The sequence below is a fragment of the Tachypleus tridentatus genome, chromosome 7 (genome assembly GCF_004210375.1).
Source record: "Tachypleus tridentatus isolate NWPU-2018 chromosome 7, ASM421037v1, whole genome shotgun sequence".
In the NCBI taxonomy this organism is placed as follows: Eukaryota; Metazoa; Arthropoda; class Merostomata; order Xiphosura; family Limulidae; genus Tachypleus; species Tachypleus tridentatus.
In genome coordinates, this window is record NC_134831.1 from 124,301,028 (window position 1) to 124,325,616 (window position 24,589).

The 24,589-nt window shown below is 33.6% G+C and overlaps 1 protein-coding gene across 1 annotated transcript; it reads right to left on the bottom strand.

The window, feature by feature from the left end:
* Positions 1-590: 590 nt before the first annotated feature.
* On the bottom strand, positions 591-23,536 carry LOC143258098 (glycine receptor subunit alpha-2-like). The gene is made up of 5 exons (XM_076517116.1): positions 23,358-23,536; positions 14,347-14,438; positions 12,864-12,943; positions 7,558-7,625; positions 591-821 (listed from the first exon to the last, which is right to left on the bottom strand). Exons 2-5 carry the CDS (start codon positions 14,406-14,408, stop codon positions 591-593), a joined length of 441 nt encoding a protein of 146 aa, XP_076373231.1. The 5' UTR covers positions 14,409-14,438; positions 23,358-23,536.
* Positions 23,537-24,589: the final 1,053 nt, after the last annotated feature.

Sequence of the window (24,589 nt, forward strand, 5' to 3'; positions counted from 1 at the left end):
CGTACTTAAGCCTAAACGTAACTAGATAATATTAATACATCGGTGGGACAGCGGTAAGTCTCTGGACTTTCAACAATAAAAGTTGGGTGATCATGGCAGATAGTCCAATATGGCTTTCCCCTAAAACAAAGGAATTTAACAAAATATTAAAGACAGATATCAACTTAAGAGCCAGTACTTAAAACCAGCCCAGTGTTTGGGAAACTGTTATAGTAAAGTTGTTAAGAGCAATCATTTCTACTCTGCTTTTGAGTTTGAAAGATCTTTATATTTAGTCCTAGCAGACGTACTTTTTCAACGTATAAAAAGGACACAGTGACCAATGGGGGCAACATAGAACAGTCTAAGCCAAACGCCGACCACTTACGTCATTTCTCTGAGCTCTTAAGAGTATGTGGCAGGTATGATGAAAATCGCTCAAACGGTTCGTCAGTTATAAGCACGCGCACAATTCACGCACACGTACTTTTACACTCACGAATCCTCACTAAAAAACAATAAATTCGTTTGTCAAATAATTGTTTAGTTTTAAATACGACGATATTTCATGTCGTCTTATTATAAATAGTAAAGAAACTACAAATAACTACTTACTTTACCATGTAAAGAATGGTTTTATCACTGTATAACCAGATGTAGTGATTGGGGATGGTCATTTCTTGGAATGTCACCTTTTTAGCGTTCTTGAAGAACGAGTCTGGTCTCCACATTTGTTTTAACCAACTTACAGGCAGAAGACGGTAATATGTAGTCATGTTTTCTGGTAGTCTTAGTCGGTAGTCCTTCCAACTCTGGGACATAAAAATATCTGCTACGTATGTCTGGAAAAATAAATTAGTACTGTTACATATAAAGTTACTAATTTGACAACAAATGTTTTCACGGCGGAGAAATGAATTCCGAATTTTAGCATTGTAAATCCGTTAAGCTACTGAATACCCACCGGGAAAAAAGATATTAAGTGATATAAATTCCAATATATGATTATATATATATAATGTTCCTCTTGGTTGATATTTAAAGATTCGACATTCTTTTGAAACAAGGGGATGAATATAGAAGTGCTAATAGCTGAGTCACTAAGGTAAAACTGTATTTTAGTTGATTGTCACTAAGATAAAACTGTATTTTAGTTGTTTGTTACTAAGGTAATACTGTATTCTAGTTGATTGTCACTAAGGTAAAACTGTATTCTAGTTGTTTGTCACAAAGGTAAAACTGTATTTTAGTTGATTGTCACTAAGGTAGTACTGTATTCTAGTTGATTGTCACTAAAGTAATACTGTATTCTAGTTGATTGTCACTAAGGTAAAACTGTATTCTAGTTGATTGTCACTAAGGTAATACTGTATTCTAGTTGATTGTCACTAAGGTAAAACTGTATTCTAGTTGATTGTCACTAAGGTAAAACTATATTTTAGTTGATTGTCACTAAGGTAAAACTGTATTTTAGTTGTTTGTCACCAAGGTAAAACTGTATTCTAGTTGATTGTCACTAAGGTAAAACTGTATTTTAGTTGATTGTCACCAAGGTAATACTGTATTCTGGTTGATTGTCACTAAGGTAAAACTGTATTTTAGTTGTTTGTCGCTAAGGTAAAACTGTATTTTAGTTGTTTGTCACTAAGGTAGTACTGTATTCTAGTTGATTGTCACTCAGGTAAAACTGTATTTTAGTTGTTTGTCACCAAGGTAATACTGTATTCTAGTTGATTGTCACTAAGGTAAAACTGTATTTTAGTTGTTTGTCACCAAGGTAATACTGTATTCTGGTTGATTGTGACTAAGGTACAACTGTATTTTAGTTGATTGTCACTAAGGTAAAACTGTATTTTAGTTGATTGTCACTAAGGTAGTACTGTATTTTAGTTGATTGTCACTAAGGTAGTACTGTATTTTAGTTGATTGTCACTAAGGTAGTACTGTATTCTAGTTGTTTGTCGCTAAGGTAAAACTGTATTTTTAGTTGTTTGTCACCAAGGTAAAACTGTATTTTAGTTGTTTGTCACCAAGGTAAAACTGTATTTTAGTTGTTTGTCACCAAGGTAAAACTGTATTTTAGTTGATTGTCACTGAGGTAATACTGTATTCTAGTTGCTTGTTACTAAGGTAGTACTGTATTTTAGTTGTTCGTGACTAAGGTAAAACTGTATTCTAGTTGTTTGTCACTAAAGTAAAACTAGTCTAGTTGTTGACATAATTTGGAAAATAAACAAAAACACGTTATTTATTGCTTGGAAACTCTCTAGTTCAACTGCATTCATGTCAATTTTATTTTTAGTTCAGGTGTATGTAGGTCAGTTTTGTTTGTAGTTCAGGTGTATGTAGATCAGTTTTGTTTGTAGTTCAGGTGTATGTAGATCAGTTTTGTTTGTAGTTCAGGTGTATGGAAATCAGTTTTGTCAGTAGTTCAGGTGTATGTAAGTCAGTTTTGTCAGTAGTTCAGGTGTATGGAAATCAGTTTTGTTAGTAGTTCAGGTGTATGTATGTCAGTTTTGTTTGTAGTTCAGGTGTATGTAGATCAGTTTTGTTTGTAGTTCAGGTGTATGGAAATCAGTTTTGTCAGTAGTTCAGGTGTATGTAAGTCAGTTTTGTCAGTAGTTCAGGTGTATGGAAGTCAGTTTTATTTGTACTTCAGGTGTATGTAGATCAGTTTTGTTTGTAGTTCAGATGTATGTAGATCAGTTTTGTTTGTAGTTCAGGTGTATGTAAGTCAGTTTTGTCAGTAGTTCAGGTGTATGTAAGTCAGTTTTGTATGTAGTTCAGGTGTATGGAAATCAGTTTTGTCAGTAGTTCAGGTGTATGTAAGTCAGTTTTGTCAGTAGTTCAGGTGTATGTAGATCAGTTTTGTTTGTAGTTCAGGTGTATGGAAATCAGTTTTGTCAGTAGTTCAGGTGTATGTAAGTCAGTTTTGTCAGTAGTTCAGGTGTATGTAAGTCAGTTTTGTATGTAATTCAGGTGTATGGAAATCAGTTTTGTTTGTAGTTCAGGTTTTTTTAAATCAGTTTTGTTAGTAGTTCAGGTGTATGTAGATAAGTTTTGTTTGTAGTTCAGGTGTATGGAAATCAGTTTTGTCAGTAGTTCAGGTGTATGTAAGTCAGTTTTGTCAGTAGTTCAGGTGTATGTAGATCAGTTTTGTTTGTAGTTCAGGTGTATGGAAATCAGTTTCGTCAGTAGTTCAGGTGTATGTAAGTCAGTTTTGTCAGTAGTTCAGGTGTATGTAGATAAGTTTTGTTTGTAGTTCAGGTGTATCTAGATAAGTTTTGTTTGTAGGTTCAGGTGTATGGAAATCAGTTTTGTCAGTAGTTCAGGTGTATGTAAGTCAGTTTTGTCAGTAGTTCAGGTGTATGTAGATCAGTTTTGTTTGTAGTTCAGGTGTATGTAAGTCAGTTTTGTCAGTAGTTCAGGTGTATGTAAGTCAGTTTTGTTAGTAGTTCAGGTGTATGTAAGTCAGTTTTGTCAGTAGTTCAGGTGTATGTAAGTCAGTTTTGTTAGTAGCTCAGGTGTATGTAAGTCAGTTTTGTATGTAGTTCAGGTGTATGTAGATCAGTTTTGTTTGTAGTTCAGGTGTATGGAAATCAGTTTTGTCAGTAGTTCAGGTGTATGTAAGTCAGTTTTGTCAGTAGTTCAGGTGTATGTAAGTCAGTTTTGTATGTAGTTCAGGTGTATGTAAGTCAGTTTTTCATAATTCAGCTGTACTTAAATCATATTTTTTTTCGCACATTTATATGTGACCCCGTGTTACCTCTAGAATAGCTGCACGTGATCTTACGTTGTTTATTTAGTTTTCAGAGTCACATGAAGATTCTTTATTTAATCTTTTTTTTCGGAATTTCATTATATTTTTCATCATTCAATTGAAATTTATATACTTTCGTTTCTAGTTCAAAGAGCGCAATATACATTTGATTCAAGAGTATTTTCAGTTAAATAATTTGATTAATAGAGTGTGGAACATGGTGCCATTCACGTCACGAGACCGTCATTGTTAAAGCATGCTACGGTTCACATCGTTATCCCTTATCCTTACGCTTTGCGCTGCAATTTTAAGATTCTTTGCTCGAGATGAAAAGCATTCTTGTAACAAAAGGTTTGCGAGCAAAACGTTATAAAAATTCAATTTTCGGGACCCAAGCCAGATATTAGTTGTATTTTTCCAAAATTACTCGTTTTTTTTTCCGGTATTTTTCACGTTTTGAAAAACAAACTGCAGAACGAAATGTTAAGTTATTGTTCTACAATTGTGTAGATTATTTTCTATGGCGTTTTAGTGCCTTCTATATATATATATCCTGGTGAGATATCTTCAATTAATAATTTAACGATTGTTGTTCTGTATTCTGTAATAATAAAGCAACGAAACACTTCCGTTTTAATTTTTACATTTTCTAAGAAATTTTGTATGTATGTTATTTAAACATTAAGGTGCTTGTGTATGTTATTTAAACATTAAGGTGTTTTTGTGTATGTTATTTGTACATTAAGGTGTTTTTGTATGTTATTTAAACATTAAGGTGTTTGTGTATGTTATTTAAACATTAAGGTGTTTGTGTATATTATTTATACATTGAGGTGCTTGTGTATGTTATTTAAACATTAAAGTGCTTGTTATGTTATTTATACATTGAGGTGCTTGTGTATGTTATTTGTACATTAAGGTGTTTGTGTATGATATTTAAACACTAAGGTGTTTGTGTATGTTATTGTACATTAAGGTTTTTTGTATGTTATTTAAACATTAAGGTGTTTGTGTATGTTTTAAACATTAAGGTGTTTGTCTGTTTATTGCTATTTTTTAGAATTTTACAACTTATCTGGAATCACTAAATCAATTTATTGGGCCAATATTTAAATAAAGCCATCCAATAAATCACTTTTTCCTATTAATCACTAAAGATTTGCACTGACCTTTATGAACCTAATGAGTGATTCATTTACCAAACATTTTCTAGGTATTAATCGAACTCACGTACTAGCTATCCTTCTGCTTATGTAAAGTTATACTCAATCAATAGATAAATAAATCAACTGATCAGTATCTACACATGATCGATCGATTTTTCCCTGTATATTTTCGTATTCCTAATTATCGATTCTGTCACGAAACACACATATTAGTTCACTTATCTGTCCTTCTGTCAACTAATTCAATCGCACTTTAAAAGGATCAAACATATATCTCTTCCCTCACTTTCCTCTGCTAAATAAAAGTCCAACATTCTTTACACGAAGCTCTGTGTATTTTCCATCTGTTTATCTATCAGTACCCGCACGGATAACTAGTTGTTTTTCTACCTGTCTCTTTGCTATTGGAAACAATGAAGGATAAAGAAATATATGTTATGTCACTCAACGATTAGACCATAAATCCTCTAGTCCGCTCTGAGTAATTACAGATGTTCTCGTTTGTTACTAAGCAGAAAGCTGAGCAAATGACTATCTGTGCTCTGCTCACTACGTGTATCGAAACCCAGTTTCTAACAGCGTATATTCGCAGACGTTCCGCTGTGCTGTTGGAGAGCTAATTGGAGACACGTGGACATCTCTCACAAACAAATAAACGACTGTTCTACATTTGATTGGCTTCGAATACTCTATTATTATGTATCGTATGAGTTTTTACATTTATGTAAATGATCCTATATGAACAAGTTTGTACATTTATGTAGGTGGTTCTATATGAATGAGTTTTTACATTTATGTAAATGATCCTATATGAACAAGTTTGTACATTTATGTAGGTGGTTCTATATGAATGAGTTTGCACATTTATGTAAGCGGTTCTATATGAATGAGTTTGTACATTTATGTAAGCGGTTCTATATGAATGAGTTTGTACATTTATGTAAGCGGTTCTATATGAATGAGTTTGTACATTTATGTAAGCGGTTCTATATGAATGAGTTTGTACATTTATGTAAGCGGTTCTATATGAATGAGTTTGTACATTTATGTAAGCGGTTCTATATGAATGAGTTTGTACATTTATGTAAGCGGTTCTATATGAATGAGTTTGTACATTTATGTAGGTGGTTCTGTATGAATGAGTTTGTACATTTATTTAGGTGGTTCTGTATGAATGAGTTTGTACATTTATTTAGGTGGTTCTGTATGAATGAGTTTGTACATTTATGTAAGCGGTTCTATATGAATGAGTTTGTACATTTATGTAAGCGGTTTTATATGAATGAGTTTGTACATTTATGTAAGCGGTTCTATATGAATGAGTTTGTACATTTATGTAGATGGTTCTGTATGAATGAGTTTGTACATTTATTTAGGTGGTTCTGTATGAATGAGTTTGTACATTTATTTAGGTGGTTCTGTATGAATGAGTTTGTACATTTATTTAGGTGGTTCTGTATGAATGAGTTTGTACATTTATGTAAGCGGTTCTATATGAATGAGTTTGTACATTTATGTAAGCGGTTCTATATGAATGAGTTTGTACATTTATGTAAGCGGTTCTATATGAATGAGTTTGTACATTTATGTAGGTGGTTCTGTATGAATGAGTTTGTACATTTATTTAGGTGGTTCTGTATGAATGAGTTTGTACATTTATTTAGGTGGTTCTGTATGAATGAGTTTGTACATTTATTTAGGTGGTTCTGTATGAATGAGTTTGTACATTTATGTAAGCAGTTCTATATGAATGAGTTTGTACATTTATGTAAGCGGTTTTATATGAATGAGTTTGTACATTTATGTAAGCGGTTCTATATGAAAGAGTTTGTACATTTATGTAGGTGGTTCTGTATGAATGAGTTTGTACATTTATGTAAGTGGTTCTATATGAATGAGTTTGTACATTTATGTAGGTGGTTCTGTATGAATGAGTTTGTACATTTATGTAGGTGGTTCTGTATGAATGAGTTTGTACATTTATGTAAGTGGTTCTATATGAATGAGTTTGTACATTTATGTAAGTGGTTTTATATGAATGAGTTTGTACATTTATGTAAGTGGTTCTATATGAATGAGTTTGTACATTTATGTAAGTAGTTCTATATGAATGAGTTTGTACATTTATGTAAGTAGTTCTATATGACACATTCTTTAAATAGGTTAGAAATAAAGGTCATTCAATAATGTGTCGTTTGTTTTGCAAGTATAATTATTTCCTTATTTTATTACAACGGATTGATGTATATATATCTAGAGAGAAGACATCGCAAAAATTAGAAACCCGTAAAATATTTTAAACAGACACTTTTACGAAAATATTTAACGCGTTTTTTTACGACTGTGATATTTTCTAGTTAATCTTACTAAAGTGACATAGAGCTCAAATATCTCCAGCACTTACAAAAAGAAAAAAAGTTAACATTTTTCAAACTTAACCGAATAAAGTAACAAAACTTAGATCATGTTTGGAATACCAAGTTCTTTTTAAGTAGGTTTAGTTTTCCCACAATATTTGAGAACTATTTAGAAAGCGGTAGTGTTTTGTTTAAATTGGCTTTTATCAATATATTATTTTACTTTCTTAACCAGTTTCCACACTATTAGTACTTAACACGTTTTACTACATTCGAATTATAATATAAAACTTACCATAGAGCCTTCGTCGATCGAATCTAAATTTAAAACCCAAACATGAAAGCGTACGACCGTAGGTTCGCCTGAATAAGTAAGAAATATTTACACATCAGCTCAAAAATAACTTAGTTTAGTTAAAATAAAATTTCTAATAATCACAGAAAAAATATGCAATATATGTTTTATTTAAAGTTACTCATTATAAACACGTGTATTTTAAAGTATTTTTATGATATAGTTTTAAAACTAACATGATTAATTTTAATTCTGGTTATGAAGTTAGCGCACAGGATCACCTACAAAACTTTGAATCTTTTGAGACGAGACCCAAAATATTAAGTCTAATTTTAAACTGTACTTTACATCTTTTCTCAAAAGCTAGCTTCTTTTAATAATATTAATTCATTATCATAATTTATTTGAAAAAATAATAAACGAATAATTAGAGGTTTCTTTAGCTTTTTTAATAATAATTCATTATCATAATTTATTTGAGAAAAAAATAATAAATGAACAATCAGAAGTTTCTTTTAATTTCAATTAACTAAATTAGTGTACTAAATTAGTTTATGAGATCGTAAACTTCACACAAATCATCTGAAAAAACAACACACACACACATACGAAATATTATATAGCGAAATTGATTTTCTTTGAAGATAGAAAAACAAAAACTCGAAACATTTCAGGTAAAACGACGAATTCTATCCTGTACAGAAAAAAAAAAATAGGTTTTATGAGAAAAAAACGTTATTTTTTTGTATAAGGGTCGTCTATCTTAAACCTTCTACATGTCAAAAACATTATCAAGGGTAGTCAGATATAAAACAATCTTTTCTGCTGTGTTCATTTTTTGAAAAATATCAATCAATAAATCCCAGAACGTACACAATGTGAGAAGTTGAAACATGTACTTTTACCATTCGTATTGTTTTTTGTCTGTATTTCCCATAAAAAGTATAGATCTTAGAGTAAGCTGGAAAATGAACAAACTTAATTTAAAATTATATATATATATATATATATATATATATATACAAACATTTTAGTGCTTCAAAGATTTAATTTTCTAAATTAAACACCAGGTTATTAAATATAAGGTGGTATGAAAGGCTAACATCTAGATAAACGTTAACCCTAAATGCACTTAAAAGTGATAGGTTTTTTAATGATACCAACTCAACCTGAAATTCATTCATAAAATGTCACATAAATAGTTCTTATTAAGATTTTTTTATTAAAACAGTAAGGCTGATCTAAATCTTTGTTTAGATTATTATTATTGGATCCATTTACAAACCAATTTCTTTCAATATTACTTCTATATTTATAGTAGAGGCTAGGAAAAATAAACTTAAAATGTGGTTTATTATGTCTCTAATTTTACTTTCGTTAACAGTAGGGAGAATATGAAGTAAGACGGGTTTTTTAACTTTGAATAGGATTTTCGTCAAGTTAAGACAAGTGTTGTTGAAAAACGAAAAGTTTAAGAACTAATCCTGTTTTATTACAAATGCCATTAGTAATGAAAGACGAACGGGACATACATTTTTTTAAAATATTGAACAAAAAGGACGTCTTGTGCTTGGAAATCGTTTAGAATATTGAATATAATGTTCAAAAAAATGAAATTGATAAAACAAAAAATCGAAAACTGAAGCCGCACTTTGATCATTCACGTTCGAATTCGTCCACCTGTGTGTTTGTGCACGAGGTTACGCAAACAATAATTACACACGATTTACTCTAGAAGCTGTGAGGGCGTTATACAGTGATGGTCAATCCCACTATTCGTTGGAAAGAAAAGTAGCCCAAGAGTTGGCGGTGGGGTGGTGATGACTAGCTGTCTTCCCTCTAGTCTCACACTGCTAAATTTGGGACGGCTAGCGCAGATAGCCCTCGAGTAGCTTTGCGCGAAATTCAAACCAAACCAATTGTTTACTCTAGATAGTAGCACGCCGTAACTCTTAATATGCAGGGGTGGCCCTTTTACTATAGAGATGATTATTACGTTGTCAGTTTAGTGTTGCAATTTAAAGCTAACTTAAATTGCCTAAATGATCGAACCACCTTATGTATTATTGGGATCACAGCCGAAAATGTTGATAAAAGTTATGACACCCAAAGGATGAAACAAGTCATTCTTATCTTCACAGGTGATAATGTGGTTATAGAATATTTAATTAACTATACTTATTACCAACGGTTCCATTGATTGTTCTGTGAAGTATCCACACAGTTTTTTTATACAGAAGAGAGCTAAAATTTATATTTCAATTAAACTTCGAGTTTCAGCTGACGTTAAAGCTGACCTTTTTTTTTTTGTAAAACAAAAGCATAATCACCTAAAACCCGATTTTGAGGTTTACCGAATCTCCACCTGGTAGTTCATATTTATAACGTAAGAAAAAAATTAAAAGTTTTTGCAAGATGGCGACCTAGTAGTTAGCGTGCTGGACTGTGGATCCGAGTTTCCACTGTTCCCATCATTTTGTTACAAAATTAGCAGTAAGTGGGTTATAAGAGTGACGGTCAAAACATGTAACTTAATTAGAGTAATTCATAATTGTAATTGACCTCTGACAAGTTACCAACAGCTTTGAACAAGTGGCGCAGACAAACCAAAATGTGTTATGACATCTCAGTTTGTTTTATCTACTGTTTAATAACGACCTTGTGTTATGACATCTCAGTTTGTTTTACCTAATGTTTAATAACGGCCTCAGAAACTGACTAAATGTCTCAGTTTTTTAATAATTGGAATGCAAATTTAGTTGTTTTTTTTTTACTTTAGAAAATATTAAAAGCTTACTACTCTATCCATAGCTGAAATGAGTGCTAAACTTGTCACCTTTATTCATTTTATAATCTGAAATTAATGCTGGTGACTTGGTTTGTTCTGAATTTCTCGCGAAGCAACACGAGAGCTATCTGCGCCAGCTGTCCCTAATTTAGCAGTGTAAGATTAGTCATCACTATCTACCGCCAACTCTTGGGCTACTCTTTTATAAACTAATAGTTGGACTGACTAAACATTATAAAGCCCATACGGCTGAAAGAGAGAGCATGTTTGGTGTGAAGGGGAATCGAACCCGTGACCCTCACATTGAGAGTCGAGTGCCCTAACTCCACCTGGTTTTACCAAGACGATAGTAATTTGCATAATAATATTTTATCAAAGTTTACAATCTGTCTGAGTTTTTGGGAATTCATTTTGAAAATCGTGCTTGTGAGAAAATAATGAAATTTTTTTTGTTTATATGTTTTGTTATAAGGCAACTCAGCTGCGTAAAAGTACTGGCACTTGAAGACGCTAAAGGTATTTATATAATAAGATGTAAAACTGTTTTCACGTTTTGTTCACCCGCGTATTTTTCATTAGGTTGAAAATATTAGAGCCAAGTTACAAAGTGAATTCCAGTGAAAGATTTAACTTTTTAATAACTGGACTGCTTCCACAATTCTGATTTATTTTAACGGAGTAAAAAAGCAATCAACGTTTTACATCAGCAGCATATCTTATTGACGTCACTGTAGGTATCACCTATTACTATGAGGTCCGCGTTTTATAACGGAGGAGTACAAAATAAATTGTGATTTAAGTTCTGAACCATTAGTTTAACTACAGTTTTTGTTCATAAATCATATTTTCTGGCAGTCACCATAATTATCAACAAAACTGTACGGAATTACATATCTCTCAAATTATTTTTTCTTAAAGTTATAATTATGACAGGATATAATTATCAGTAACGCTGAGAGTTTTAATAACAGAGGTACCCTAGCAACTATGCAAATAGTAGAAACTTTCGTTGCAAATTAGGTCAATGCATATTAGCGTTGTTTCACTCATGCCGGTGGCCCGGCATGGCCAGGTGGGTTAATGCACTCGATTCGTAACCCGACGGTCGCGGGTTCGAATCCCCCGTCACACCAAACATTCTCGCCCTTTGAGCTGTAGGGGCGTTATAATGTGACGGTCAGTCCCACTATTCATCTGTAAAAGAGTAGCCTGAGAGTTGGCGATTGGTGATGATAACTAGCTGCCTTCTCTCTAGTCTTACAGTGCTAAATTAGGGAAGGTTAGTGCAGATAGCCCTCGTGTAGCTTTACGCGAAATTTAAGAGCAAACAAATTATTTATATTGTTCTAATGTTAAAAAATGAGCATTACTTGTTATGAATGTTAAGGTTGAAATGTTTCCTTCATAATTTTAAAATGTAGTGAAGTAGAATTTGACGTGTTTTAAACTTCTAGAGTCAATGATATATTTTAATAGTAATTATTTCAGCAAGCGTAACAGGATATAACGTCTTTACTGTATGTTATTATCATGTTAACAGTTATTAAAGGATAGAGTTAGGGTAGTTTCGCTCAAAGTTTTATTTTTTTAAACTATCTCCACTCACTGTAGACCTGGCCCAGCATGGCCAGGTGATTAAGGCACTTGACTCATAATATGAGGGTCGTGGGTTCGAATCCCATCACACCAAACATGTTCGCCCTTTCAGCCTTGGGGGCGTTATAAAGTGACGGTCAATCACATCATTCGTTGATAAAAGAAGCCCAAGAATTGGCGGTGGGTGATGATGACTAGCTGCCTTCCTCCAGTCCTACACTGCAAAATTAAGGACGGCTAGTGCAGATAGCACTTGCGTAGCTTTGCGCAATATTTAAACCAAACCACTGTAGGGCACAGGTTAGAATCTCGGAATAATATTAACTTTTCATGAACACAAACTCAATATTCTACAGATATAAATGTTGTTCACAGTCAACAAGTGTGATGCACTGATTATTTTCGATAATTATTGCATTTTTTTATTGTTTTACAAATTACTAAAATCGTTAAGACAAATTAGTGCCGTATTCCCAACGAAACGCTGTTCTTTAGGTTGCCAAATAAGTACATAATATCACAAATTAATATCTGCTCTAGCGATGCTAGAATTTTAATCAAAATTTAATTAATTTCTCAACGTTACGTATGTGACTGTATGAATGTGATAGAAGTAACACAACTGAATAGAAATCGCACATACGTAATTCATTAAGACTCTAATTACATAGTGAACTCTCCTGTTACGAAGGTCTGGTACGTTACCCAAACACTGAATATATTTTTATTTATATTCTAATAAGAAGTTTAGTTTATTAATAGTTAGTTTTCCCCCCACATTGAGATATGGAATACTTAGTATCAAATAAGATATATTATTTAGTCACATTGTACGCAGGAGCACACTCATAAAGAGAACATTCCTGTCCATAATATTGCTCTAATATTAATTTCGTCAATATGGCGTACAGTTTCCACTTACCGTTTTCCTTAGGCGGCTGTAGACTGTCGTAGTCTCGTGGATTCTTGGGAAGTATGTTATCAAATTCTAGAACCTCTTGTCTACGAAGACAGTAAAACTGTAGATTTAATAACTTATATCTCATGATAAATATTCTGAACTAACATAATGGAAAGACGATGTTTTTAAGGTGTCCCAAAGTAAACAGTAAATCTGTAAATGTGTTAAAAAAAAGTAAACACCTTTTAACAACTGTTCTTATCTTTTAAATTGGTTCGGCATGGCTAGGTGGGTAAGAAGTTCGACTTATAATCTGAGGGTCCCGCGTTCAAATCCCCGTCGCACCAAACATGCTTGCCCTTTTAGTCGTGGGGGCATTATAATGTGATGGTTAGTTGCACTATTCGTTTGTAAAAAGAGTAACCCAAGAGGCGGCGGTGGGTGGTGATAACTAGCTGCCTACCCTCTAGTTTTACACTGCTAAATTAGGGACGGCTAGCGCAGATAGCCCTTGTGTAGCTTTGCGCGAAATGTGAAACAAACAAACAAACACGAAATTCGATGTCCCGCTGTGTAGATTTGCGCTAAAACCAAACACACACAGTAAGCGGCACTAGTGGGAATACACTATTGATATAATTTTACGTTCATTAAAAATTTACCTCATGTTCAACGATAATGTTTTATTTTTCAAAATAAAACTGAGATGAAATAAAAAGTTTCTAATTTGGATCAGTGAAAACACGTTTATATTAAAGCGTGTTACCTCAGTAAAATAATGTGTTATATAGGTTTCTGTACAGCAGACTCTGTATCTCTATGAATAACTCATGTAATAAAAAATAACACTGTACAATGGGTTATGTGATGTGCTAACATCACGGATCGACCTCATGGTTACAAAACTCTCAAGTGGGCCTTTGAGTCACTGGTTTGGGAATTCGCGTAATGGGAAGACGTTCATTGTAGGAATAGAGTGTGGTAAAACCAAGAAGCTTTTTTAACCAAGTATATTGGACTGTATAACTTGAGAAGAAGAGGTTCTAACTTTAGTCTAGCTTTGTTTTTTGTTAAGCACAAAGTTACAGAATGGCTCTCTGTGCTATTTTCATCAAAGGTATCGAAACCCAGATTTTATCACTATAAGCTTTAAGGCTTACCGCTGATTTACATTATTATGTGATGATTATAACATAATAATAAGAAAAAGGAAACAGCATAGTTTTGCAACTATTTTCGTATCATTTTACATTATCAGGAAAGATCACAAAACTGTTTTGGGCACGAAAGATGAAAATTTGTGAAATTAATACACATACAAATAGAACTCTGAAGTACAAAAAACACAAATTTACATAATTTCATTTTGTTCGTTATGCACAGAGTATAAGGAGCATTGTCAAAAATTGGAAATCATTCTGAGAAACTAATTTGAAACGACTTACGAAATATCACAAAAATATTTGAAATTAATAAATTAATTAAAAAAGAAACAAGAGCCAACCTTGAGATCTTGAGACAGTAAAGGAAGATGTAGGTGGAAATGGTCGTACGAAATGTCTGCATTATTTTGTTTGCTCAAAACGCAACAAAAATCTGTAAGAAAAAGATAATTTTAATTTTGTGCTTTGTACATCTAGAGAAATTCCAAGTTATTTTTAGAACATTTTACTTTAGAAAGAGATCATGGACTCTTATAGCAAAATTTTCGTTCTCGGACAGAGGTTTTGTGTGTGTGTTTTTTCTTATAGCAAAGTCACATGGGGCTATCTGCTGAGTCCACCGAGGGGAATCGAACCCCTGATTGTAGCGTTGTAAATCCGTAGACGTTACCGCTGCACTAGAGGAAGGCTGTCTTTCTGTAACTTGGTTCTGTATGATTAAAACAAAGCTCTCTGAGATGCTTAGTGGTGAACACGTGTTGTTACTGTTGGTTATAACTTTTTTGTTTTTTACTTTAAACCTAATTAGAAAGATGTGACCCTCAGTTACAAGTAATTATTATACTACCTTATGTACGTGTGAATGGCTAATTTTCAAGTTAATCTGGGATTATTAGGAACCATTTGTTGGCAAAATGCACTGGCTATTAGTTTCCAATGATAACACTAAAATTCACACCATCGACACCATGTGGTGTATCTTTTAAGGGAAAGAGAGTAGTAAGATATAAATACTGAGAAGAGACTTTGTTCTACATGTGACTTGAATCTTTAAACAAACTATACCTTATGTAAAGTGAAGTCTGTAAATAACTCGGTAATCTAGTGTAAAAAGTTTCTACACTGGTAGAAACAATACTTTATTCTAGAAAAACATTAAATATTGAACAGAGAAAGGTATACTTATTTTAACAACCTATATATATATATATAAATAATAACAAACCTTTATTAAGGAGATTAAATACCATTATGTCTGGTCTGATTTACTTCTAAATAATGAGTATTAAACAAAACTTTATTAAGGAGATTAAATACCATTATGTCTGGTCTGACTTACTTCTAAATAATGAGTATTAAACAAACCTTTATTAAGGAGATTAAATACCATTATGTCTGGTCTGACTTACTTCTAAGTAATAAGTATTAAACAAACCTTTATTAAGGAGATTAAATACCATTATGTCTGGTCTGACTTACTTCTAAATAATGAGTATTAAACAAACCTTTATTAAGGAGATTAAATACCATTATGTCTGGTCTGATTTACTTCTAAATAATGAGTATTAAACAAAACTTTATTAAGGAGATTAAATACCATTATGTCTGGTCTGATTTACTTCTAAATAATGAGTATTAAACAAAACTTTATTAAGGAGATTAAATACCATTATGTCTGGTCTGATTTACTTCTAAATAATGAGTATTAAACAAAACTTTATTAAGGAGATTAAATACCATTATGTCTGGTCTGACTTACTTCTAAATAATGAGTATTAAACAAACCTTTATTGACATGATTAAATAACATTATATCTGGTCTGACTTACTTCTAAATAATGAGTATTAAACAAACCTTTATTAAGGAGATTAAATACCATTATGTCTGGTCTGACTTACTTCTAAATAATGAGTATTAAACAAAACTTTATTAAGGAGATTAAATACCATTATGTCTGGTCTGACTTACTTCTAAATAATGAGTATTAAACAAACCTTTATTGACATGATTAAATAACATTATATCTGGTCTGACTTACTTCTAAATAATGAGTATTAAACAAACCTTTATTAAGGAGATTAAATACCATTATGTCTGGTCTGACTTACTTCTAAATAATGAGTATTAAACAAAACTTTATTAAGGAGATTAAATACCATTATGTCTGGTCTGACTTACTTCTAAATAATGAGTATTAAACAAACCTTTATTAAGGAGATTAAATACCATTATGTCTGGTCTGACTTACTTCTAAATAATAGGTATTAAGCAAACCTTTATTAAGGAGATTAAATACCATTATATCTGGTCTGACTTACTTCTAAATAATGAGTATTAAACAAAACTTTATTAAGGAGATTAAATACCATTATGTCTGGTCTGACTTACTTCTAAATAATGAGTATTAAACAAACCTTTATTAAGGAGATTAAATACCATTATGTCTGGTCTGACTTACTTCTAAATAATAGGTATTAAGCAAACCTTTATTAAGGAGATTAAATACCATTATATCTGGTCTGACTTACTTCTAAATAATGAGTATTAAACAAAACTTTACTAAGGAGATTAAATACCATTATGTCTGGTCTGACTTACTTCTAAATAATGAGTATTAAACAAACCTTTATTAAGGAGATTAAATATCATTATGTCTGGTCTGACTTACTTCTAAATAATGAGTATTAAACAAACCTTTATTGACATGATTAAATAACTTTATGTCTACTTTCATTTAAAAAAACGTGATTAGTTTGTTTGGGTTAAACTTCGCGCAAAGCTACACGAGGGCTATCTGCGCTAACCGTTCCTAATTTAGCAGTGTAAGACTAGAGGTATGACAGCTAGTCATCACGACCCACCGCCAACTCTTATACCAACGAATAGTGAGATTGACCGTCACAATATAACGCTCCTACGACTGAAATGGCGAACATGTTTGGTGGTATGGGAAGTTGAGCCCGCCACCCTCAGATCGCGAGACAAGCGCCCCTAATAACCTGGCCACGCAGAGTTTTAGCATGATATACTACCATTATGCGTAATGTGATTTACATGTGAATTTACATTTACTTTGACCAAACGAAATATGAACCATTGAGTGTATATAAAGTAATGTGTACGTAAATCATTTTTCACGTTCACTGTATATTAACATTGAACGTATTTTATGTAGTGACAGTTTAATCGCATTTATTTTACTTTAAATAAAATTTTTACTGTTTCAAAATTTAGATTCAACGCTATGTTCAACGGATATCTGCGAACAGCCGACCCATATTTTGGAGTGATGAACATGATGGCAGACATCCAGTCAAAGCACCCACAGCCACCCACCTCATGGGCTATTTTTATCTCACCGAATAACAGGGCTTGATAGTAGCACAATCATGGATCTAGTGTGCGGAACGCGTTTTTGTGGCAAAGAGTTAAAACAGTTAATAACAAGATGAAAGAAAAGACAGAATGGCTACAATATCAACAACAAAAACACAGATGGGCTGTAGTTCTGTTACAGTTCCAACAAGAAAAACACAGGTGGGCTGTAGTTCTGTTACAATTTCAACAAGAAAAACACAGATGGGCTGTAGTTCTGTTACAGTTCCAACAACAAAAACACATATGGGCTGTAGTTCTGTTACAGTTCCAACAACAAAAACACATATGGGCTGTAGTTCTGTTACAGTTCCAACAACAAAAACACAGATGGGCTGTAGTTCTGTTACAGTTCCAACAACAAAAACACAGATGAGCTGTAGTTCTGTTACAGTTCCAACAACAAAAACACATATGGGCTGTAGTTATGTTACAGTTCCAACAACAAAAACACATATGGGCTGTAGTTATGTTACAGTTCCAACAACAAAAACACATATGGGCTGTAGTTATGTTACAGTTCCAACAACAAAAACACAGATGGGCTGTAGTTCTGTTACAGTTCCAACAACAAAAACACATATGGGCTGTAGTTCTGTTACAGTTCCAACAACAAAAACACAGATGAGCTGTAGTTCTGTTACAATTTCAACAACAAAAACACATATGGGCTGTAGTTCTGTTACAGTTCCAACAACAAAAACACAGATGGGCTGTAGTTCTGTTACAGTTCCAACAACAAAAACACAGATGGGCTGTAGTTCTGTTACAGTTCCAACAACAAAAACACATATGGGCTGTAGTTCTGTTACAGTTCCAACAACAAAAACACAGATGAGCTGTAGTTCTGTTACAGTTCCAACAACAAAAACACATATGGGCTGTAGTTCTGTTACAATTTCAACAACAAAAACACAGATGAGCTGTAGTTCTGTTACAGTTCCAACAACAAAAACACAGATGGGCTGTAGTTCTGTTACAGTTCAACAACAAAAAAACACAGATGGGCTGTAGTTCTGTTACAGTTCCAACAACAAAAACACAGATGGGCTGTAGTTCTGTTACAGTTCCAACAACAAAAACACAGATGGGCTGTAGTTCTGTTACAGTTCCAACAACAAAAACACAGATGGGCTGTAGTTCTGTTACAGTTCCAACAACAAAAACACAGATGGGCTGTAGTTCTGTTACAGTTCCAACAACAAAAACACAGATGGGCTGTAGTTATGTTACAGTTCCAACAACAAAAACACAGATGGGCTGTAGTTATGTTTCAAATTTTTTTCTTGCACATCATTCTTGTACGTCAGTATTTACACGAATTACTTTGTTATCAGTTAGTGAACAGTGAAAATGTGTTGGACAAAACAACGTGACCTCTGTTGTATTTAATATTAGCTGCTCATAAACTTTTTTTTTAGGTGGAGACTGGTGGAACTGTGATTTTTATTTCCCTTTAAAATCTTCCTTCTATTATACACAGCTTTCGAGGAGAAAAACTAAACCGTTTCCAGATAACATCGTTTTTGGTTATTTTTATTTATTAAAAGCGACATTATACGTTCAGTAAAAGAAAATCAAAATTATTTATAGTATTAAAAATATTTTTACCACACAAATTAACCCATTACAGTTTCCGGATCTACTTTTCATCTTTATTTTAAGCGCACGAATACAGTATTAATTCCTGCTTCATATTAATACATAAAAAGAGAATAAAAAGATACTAAAGTAGATAAAACTTTACTAAACGTTCGTTAAGCCTATAAATTTCATGAAACAAAAAGTAAGAAAGGTTAAAAAAGAGAGAAATATATCTAATCGTATTTATCGAGTTTAAAATGTACAGCACTATTTTTTATACCCTAATTTACAGGTTCATTCCACGGCTGCAATAACTAGGCAAATACTGTTACAGCTGGAAAGAAAGATTGATTTTAATGGTTGGAGTCGGCTCGACGATACCCTAATAGTAATCAACAAAATAAGTCCTTTGAAAAGCTACATGCAGCAATAAATGAAAACAATACAACTTCAAGTGTTTAGTCTTGTTATGACGTGATAGTTGATGGAGAATGTCGTATAAACTAAAATAAAGGGACCCGGCATGGGCAGGTGGTTAAGGCACTCTACTCGTAATCCGAAGGTCGCGAATCCGAATCTAAGTCACACCAAACATGCTTACCCTTTCAGCCATGGGGGGTTATAATGTGACGGCCAATCCAACTATTCGTTGGTAAAGGAGCAACCTAAAAGTTGGCGGTGGGTGATGATGACTATCCGCCTTCCCTCTAGTCTTACACTGCTAAATTAGAGAGGGCTAGCGCAGATAGCCCTCGTGTAGCTTTGCGGGGAAAAAAATCAAGCTACTGATAACCCATACGGTGTTTATGAAAGGCTTATCTGAGTACTACACATGACAGTAAGTTTCATGCTACTTTAAAGAACAATGAAAGATGAAACATCAACATTTTATTATACAGTGCAACATAAAACCCACTGAAACTGCGTGAGTTCAGTAAACAGTTAATATTTTGTGTTTTCTCTTTTGTTTCAAGGGCCTGGCATGGCCTAGCGCGTTAAGGCGTGCGCTTCGTAATCTGAGGGTGGCGGGTTCGCGCCCGAGTCGTGCCAAACATGCTCGCCCTCCCAGCCGTGGGGGCGTTATAATGTGACGGTCAATCCCCCTAATTGTTGGTAAAAGAGTAGCCCAAGAGTTGGCGGTGGGTGGTGATGACTAGCTGCCTCCCTCTAGTCTTACACTGATAAATTAGGGACAGATAGCCCTCGAGTAGCTTTGTGCGAAATTCCCAAACAAATAAATCTTTTGTTTCAACAACTACACAGAATCTTTCAGGCATTGTTGCAACATATTTAATCATATTGTTTTTGGATATTTTACTGCAAATGTTCCTAATACGCTCCAGTAATGTTTGTTTGGAAGTAACGTTTGATTTGTCGAGTTTGTTTTTTGATCCAGCAAATCTCTAATATGCTTAATGGGGATGTGAGGGGGGCCATTGTCACCATTTGAATGACTCCAGCAGTTTCTTTCTTAATTAAGTAACTTCTGCATAAGTTGGATGAGCATTTGGAGTCATTATCTTCTTGGTAGCAGAATCCTTTACCAAGAATACTCAAACCACTTGGTAAACCATAACGATTCAGTATCTAATGGTACTTCTGCTGGTACCTTATTCCATCAATTTTGGAAATATCTCATGTCGCCTTCGCGGAGAAACACCTACTCCATGGTTCATAGTAGTGGTATGCATTGAGATATCTTTCACCTTTGTTTAGCCGGACGTAAAATCTACGCTTTCAACCAAATATTTCAAACGTAAACGCATTCGTCCATAACACCCTCTTCCAACTGGTCTTCATGATACTGTAGATCTGGACACTTTTCCATTATTTGGTTCATGGTTGTTTATCTCATGCTGGAGATCAGTAACAGTCTTCCTTCTGTCCTGAAGGCTACATAAACAATGATACTTAACATCAGTATCACTGAGTTCAGGTGTTTTTCTGCTTACTTTCCTATCTTCAAATTTACCTGTCTGGGTCTCACGATATAGGATGCATGTGACCTTGTTTGGGGAACATCTCGTATCTGCAGCAATTTAAGGGGAAGGTTCAGCCAGCATGACGTAAAGCTTTTATGAAAACTCTCTCTTATACTGACAATTCTCTACGCTTTTTTGGGCCGTGGCATGACGTCATAACTTTAATATATAGTGTCAAACACTGTTTTTATCAGGGTTTCTCTGTGATGTACTTTTAAATTAATTTCTTCTAACATATACCAGTACCATATGCCAGCTCCTTGCTGGCTTCTTTTCATATAGTAAAGACACTTCATGGTGTACCATGACAGTTATATCAGACCATACATTTGACCACTGTGTTCATTCAAACAGAACCCTTATGACATGCCCTTGGTACAAGTATGTGGTAATTATAAAGAATGATAAGTATTCTTACCCTGGTTCATTTAGTTGTCAACAGTGAAGCATTATCATAGTGTTGTAATTTACATTATGTAATGACATGGAAGAAGTAGTCCCATAAAATAGAAATAATGACTAAATATTCTCTTGTTTTAAGACTTTTACACAGTATCGCAAACTAACATATAAAATAAACTAAATGATACTATAGGCGGTTATGGGAGATTCGATGGATGTCGTCATAACCTAAAAAGTAAAATTTAATAAGAATCCACAAGGCGTTTATGAGAGAAGTTTGATAGATCATAATATAAGCTAACAAGTAACATCTACTGAGGATTCTCAGGATGTCTATAAGAGAAAATGGATTGTTAACGAAATAAACTCGTAAAGAGCCATAAAAACAAAAAGACTACGATCACAAGGGACTCCGCATGGTCACGTGGTTAGGACGTGACTCGCACTCTTAGGATAACACCAAACATGCTCGCACTTTCAGCCTTTGGGAGCGTGACAACGAGACAGTCAATCACACTATTCGTTGGTGAAAGAGTAGCTCCAAAAGTTGGCGGTGGGTGGTGATAACCAGTCGCCTTCTCTCTAGTCTTACACTGCTAAAATAATTAACAACTTATAATTTATTAAATTAATTATTAAATTAAATTAACATGTTACTGCTTTTTGTTTCTCAGCTTGCAAACATTTTTACTTCTGTCTAAACAGCAGTGCTGTGTATTATAAAAACATGAACTTTGCTCTAATGATATTTAGATCAATATTTCCTTAGAGCATAACAGAGCTTTTTCTTTGCTGAACTTAAATCAACTCACTCTTACTTGGGAAGTATAACGAACAGTAAGAAAGAATGCAGTTTAAAATTTGATGATCAAGGAAAGTGAACTGATCAGCTGACACTTTTAGAGTTTTGTTTTTTATGTTTATTGAAAGAGAGGACACTACACTTGGAAAGGTGGTACATTTATCGTGTGTTTTTCTTTCCCAAACGTTAACGTTTACTTTGTAAACTTTGTAAATGTGGCATGGCCAGATGGGTTAAGGCGTTCGACTCGTAACCTGAGGGGTCGCGAGTTCCAATCTCCGTCACACCAAACATTCTCGCCCTTTCAACCGTGGGGACGTTATAATTTGATGGTCAATCCCTTTATTCGTTGGTAAAAGAGTAGCCCAAGAGTTTGTAGTGGGTGGTGATTACTAGCTGCCTCCCTCTAGTCCTACAATGCTAAATTAAGGACGGCTAGCACAGATAGTCCTTGTATAGCTTTGCGCGAAATTTAAAAATAAGCAATACTTTGTATGATAGCTCGTGAGCATGCTGAGAGTGTTTTTACCAGAACGCTTGAGGTGGAGGAAGCTCCACACATACTTAATACCTATAATAACAACGTTTTATTTCTCAACTATTCCTGAAACATCACACATGGACCGCCTGTACAGAGCCACCAACATACCTGAATTTTAAATAGGAAGATTGGAGCTAAGCCTGATCTAATAGTAAGACTTGGCGAACACCAAAATGGGAAACGCATTTTCACTACAATGGGTCGTGAACAAAAAAAAAAAAAAAATGCTCGGATTCACAATCCAAGTGACGTAATCAGCAGTCCACACCCAGGCATTTTAAGACTAAAGTATATATATTCTTAAATTATAAATTCTTAATTAAATAAAGTGTAATTTTTTTGCTAGATAAATGCATTCTTGAATTTCTTCGTCTGAGTTAATTATGCGAAATATTATTTTTTATGTATCAACCACACTGTTATACTTTGGGAATTATTTTATCTTGAATGCTTATTAAAACGCGCTGTGAACGTATAAGATGTAAAGCTATTCAACAATCGAATAAAATGAAATAAATATATGTCAGTTTTTTATAAAGTATAAGAAACGTATTTCAAACCACTCATCACCCATACCATTCGTTTTAACAACAGATTTTATTTGAGGATTTATTAAATTAATTTTGAAAATCTACATGTTTCAAGTTCAAGCCATTCGTACTTACTTTATCAATCGTCATACGACTAAAGGTGCCAATGAATGAGATGTCTTAACGAATACGAGCACACATGGCTGAAGAATGCTTCTTTTCAACTCTCGTAGTTTCTCGTTCTAAGATGTACACGAGAGAATGGATCAGGTTTATTCTCCGTGAAACTCGCTTGTGTGAACACTTATGTTCGAAATGAATCAATCGACCTCCACAACGCAAGCGTGCGCACATTTGCCTTTGTGAGTGTGAAACAAACATATTTAAGTTAATGTGATGACAGCGTAAGATAATGGGAAATAAAAGATGAAAGGGTAGCCGAGATGTTTAATATAATTTTTTTGACATTGAGGAGAGAAAATAACGTTTATAAATGTATAGATTTTTTTCTTTACAGGTGACAGTAAAATCGTCACGTTTAGAGTTTTTCTTTTTTTTAGTTATATTCGGAATTAACTAGCTCTGAGGTAGAATCTATACAAGTACAGTCTCTTGCATGCTCGTCTAACTGCTTCGCACGGTGTAGATAGATCTTAATCAAAATAAATGTGGAGGTTCATCAGATCCGTGGAGTGATACTTACACATATTGAGTTTTGCAATTTGGGCTTTGCAGATTTTATGGGGATTTTGTGCAACTACTTCGATTTATCTTGATGGATCTTCGCGAACTTTGGCACGAAGGTTTGTTGGGTCCGTGGGGAGATACATAAAAACTTCCGGTTTCACGCCTTATGTTTTCCTTTTTTAATGGTATTTTTGCGTTTTTTTTACAACTCCTTTTCATGTTCTAAGATAATCTTTCATTAATCATGAACTTACACTATTTCCACCTATGACTGGGGGGAGGGAGGGGGGTTACTCGAGCGAGATGTTATTAAACCTCGTGATATCCAAATGTTTATAAACTTTATGTATGGGTGCTGTTGAAATATGTTTCAATTTTTTATGTAAATAACCAGATTAAACATTTTTTTCTAATTAAGAATATTATTGTGTAAACAAGATTATAGAGCAAGATAAATTAGATTCTTTCTGATATTATTTCAGTTTTAGTTTCAGTTTTCTTAGTAGAAGAATCTTCTGTTATATTATTAGCCTTTGAGATAGCGTTCGGTAACCATGAGAACAACTGTTTTTACATAGAAACATTATTGTGTAACGATTCATTAGTGGGTTCTATTTCTCAGTGTTAGAGTTATGGGTCACAATACGTTCATGACCCGGCATGGCCAGGTGGGTTGAGAC

Coding starts and splice junctions, on each gene's coding strand:
- LOC143258098 (XM_076517116.1), bottom strand. CDS start 14,408: ATGCAGACATTTCGTACGACCATTTCCACCTACATCTTCCTTTACTGT. Junction 12,944..14,346: donor TACTGTCTCAAGATCTCAAG/GTTGGCTCTTGT, acceptor CTGTCTTCGTAG/ACAAGAGGTTCTAGAATTTG. Junction 822..7,557: donor CGATCGACGAAGGCTCTATG/GTAAGTTTTATA, acceptor TTATTTTTCCAG/ACATACGTAGCAGATATTTT.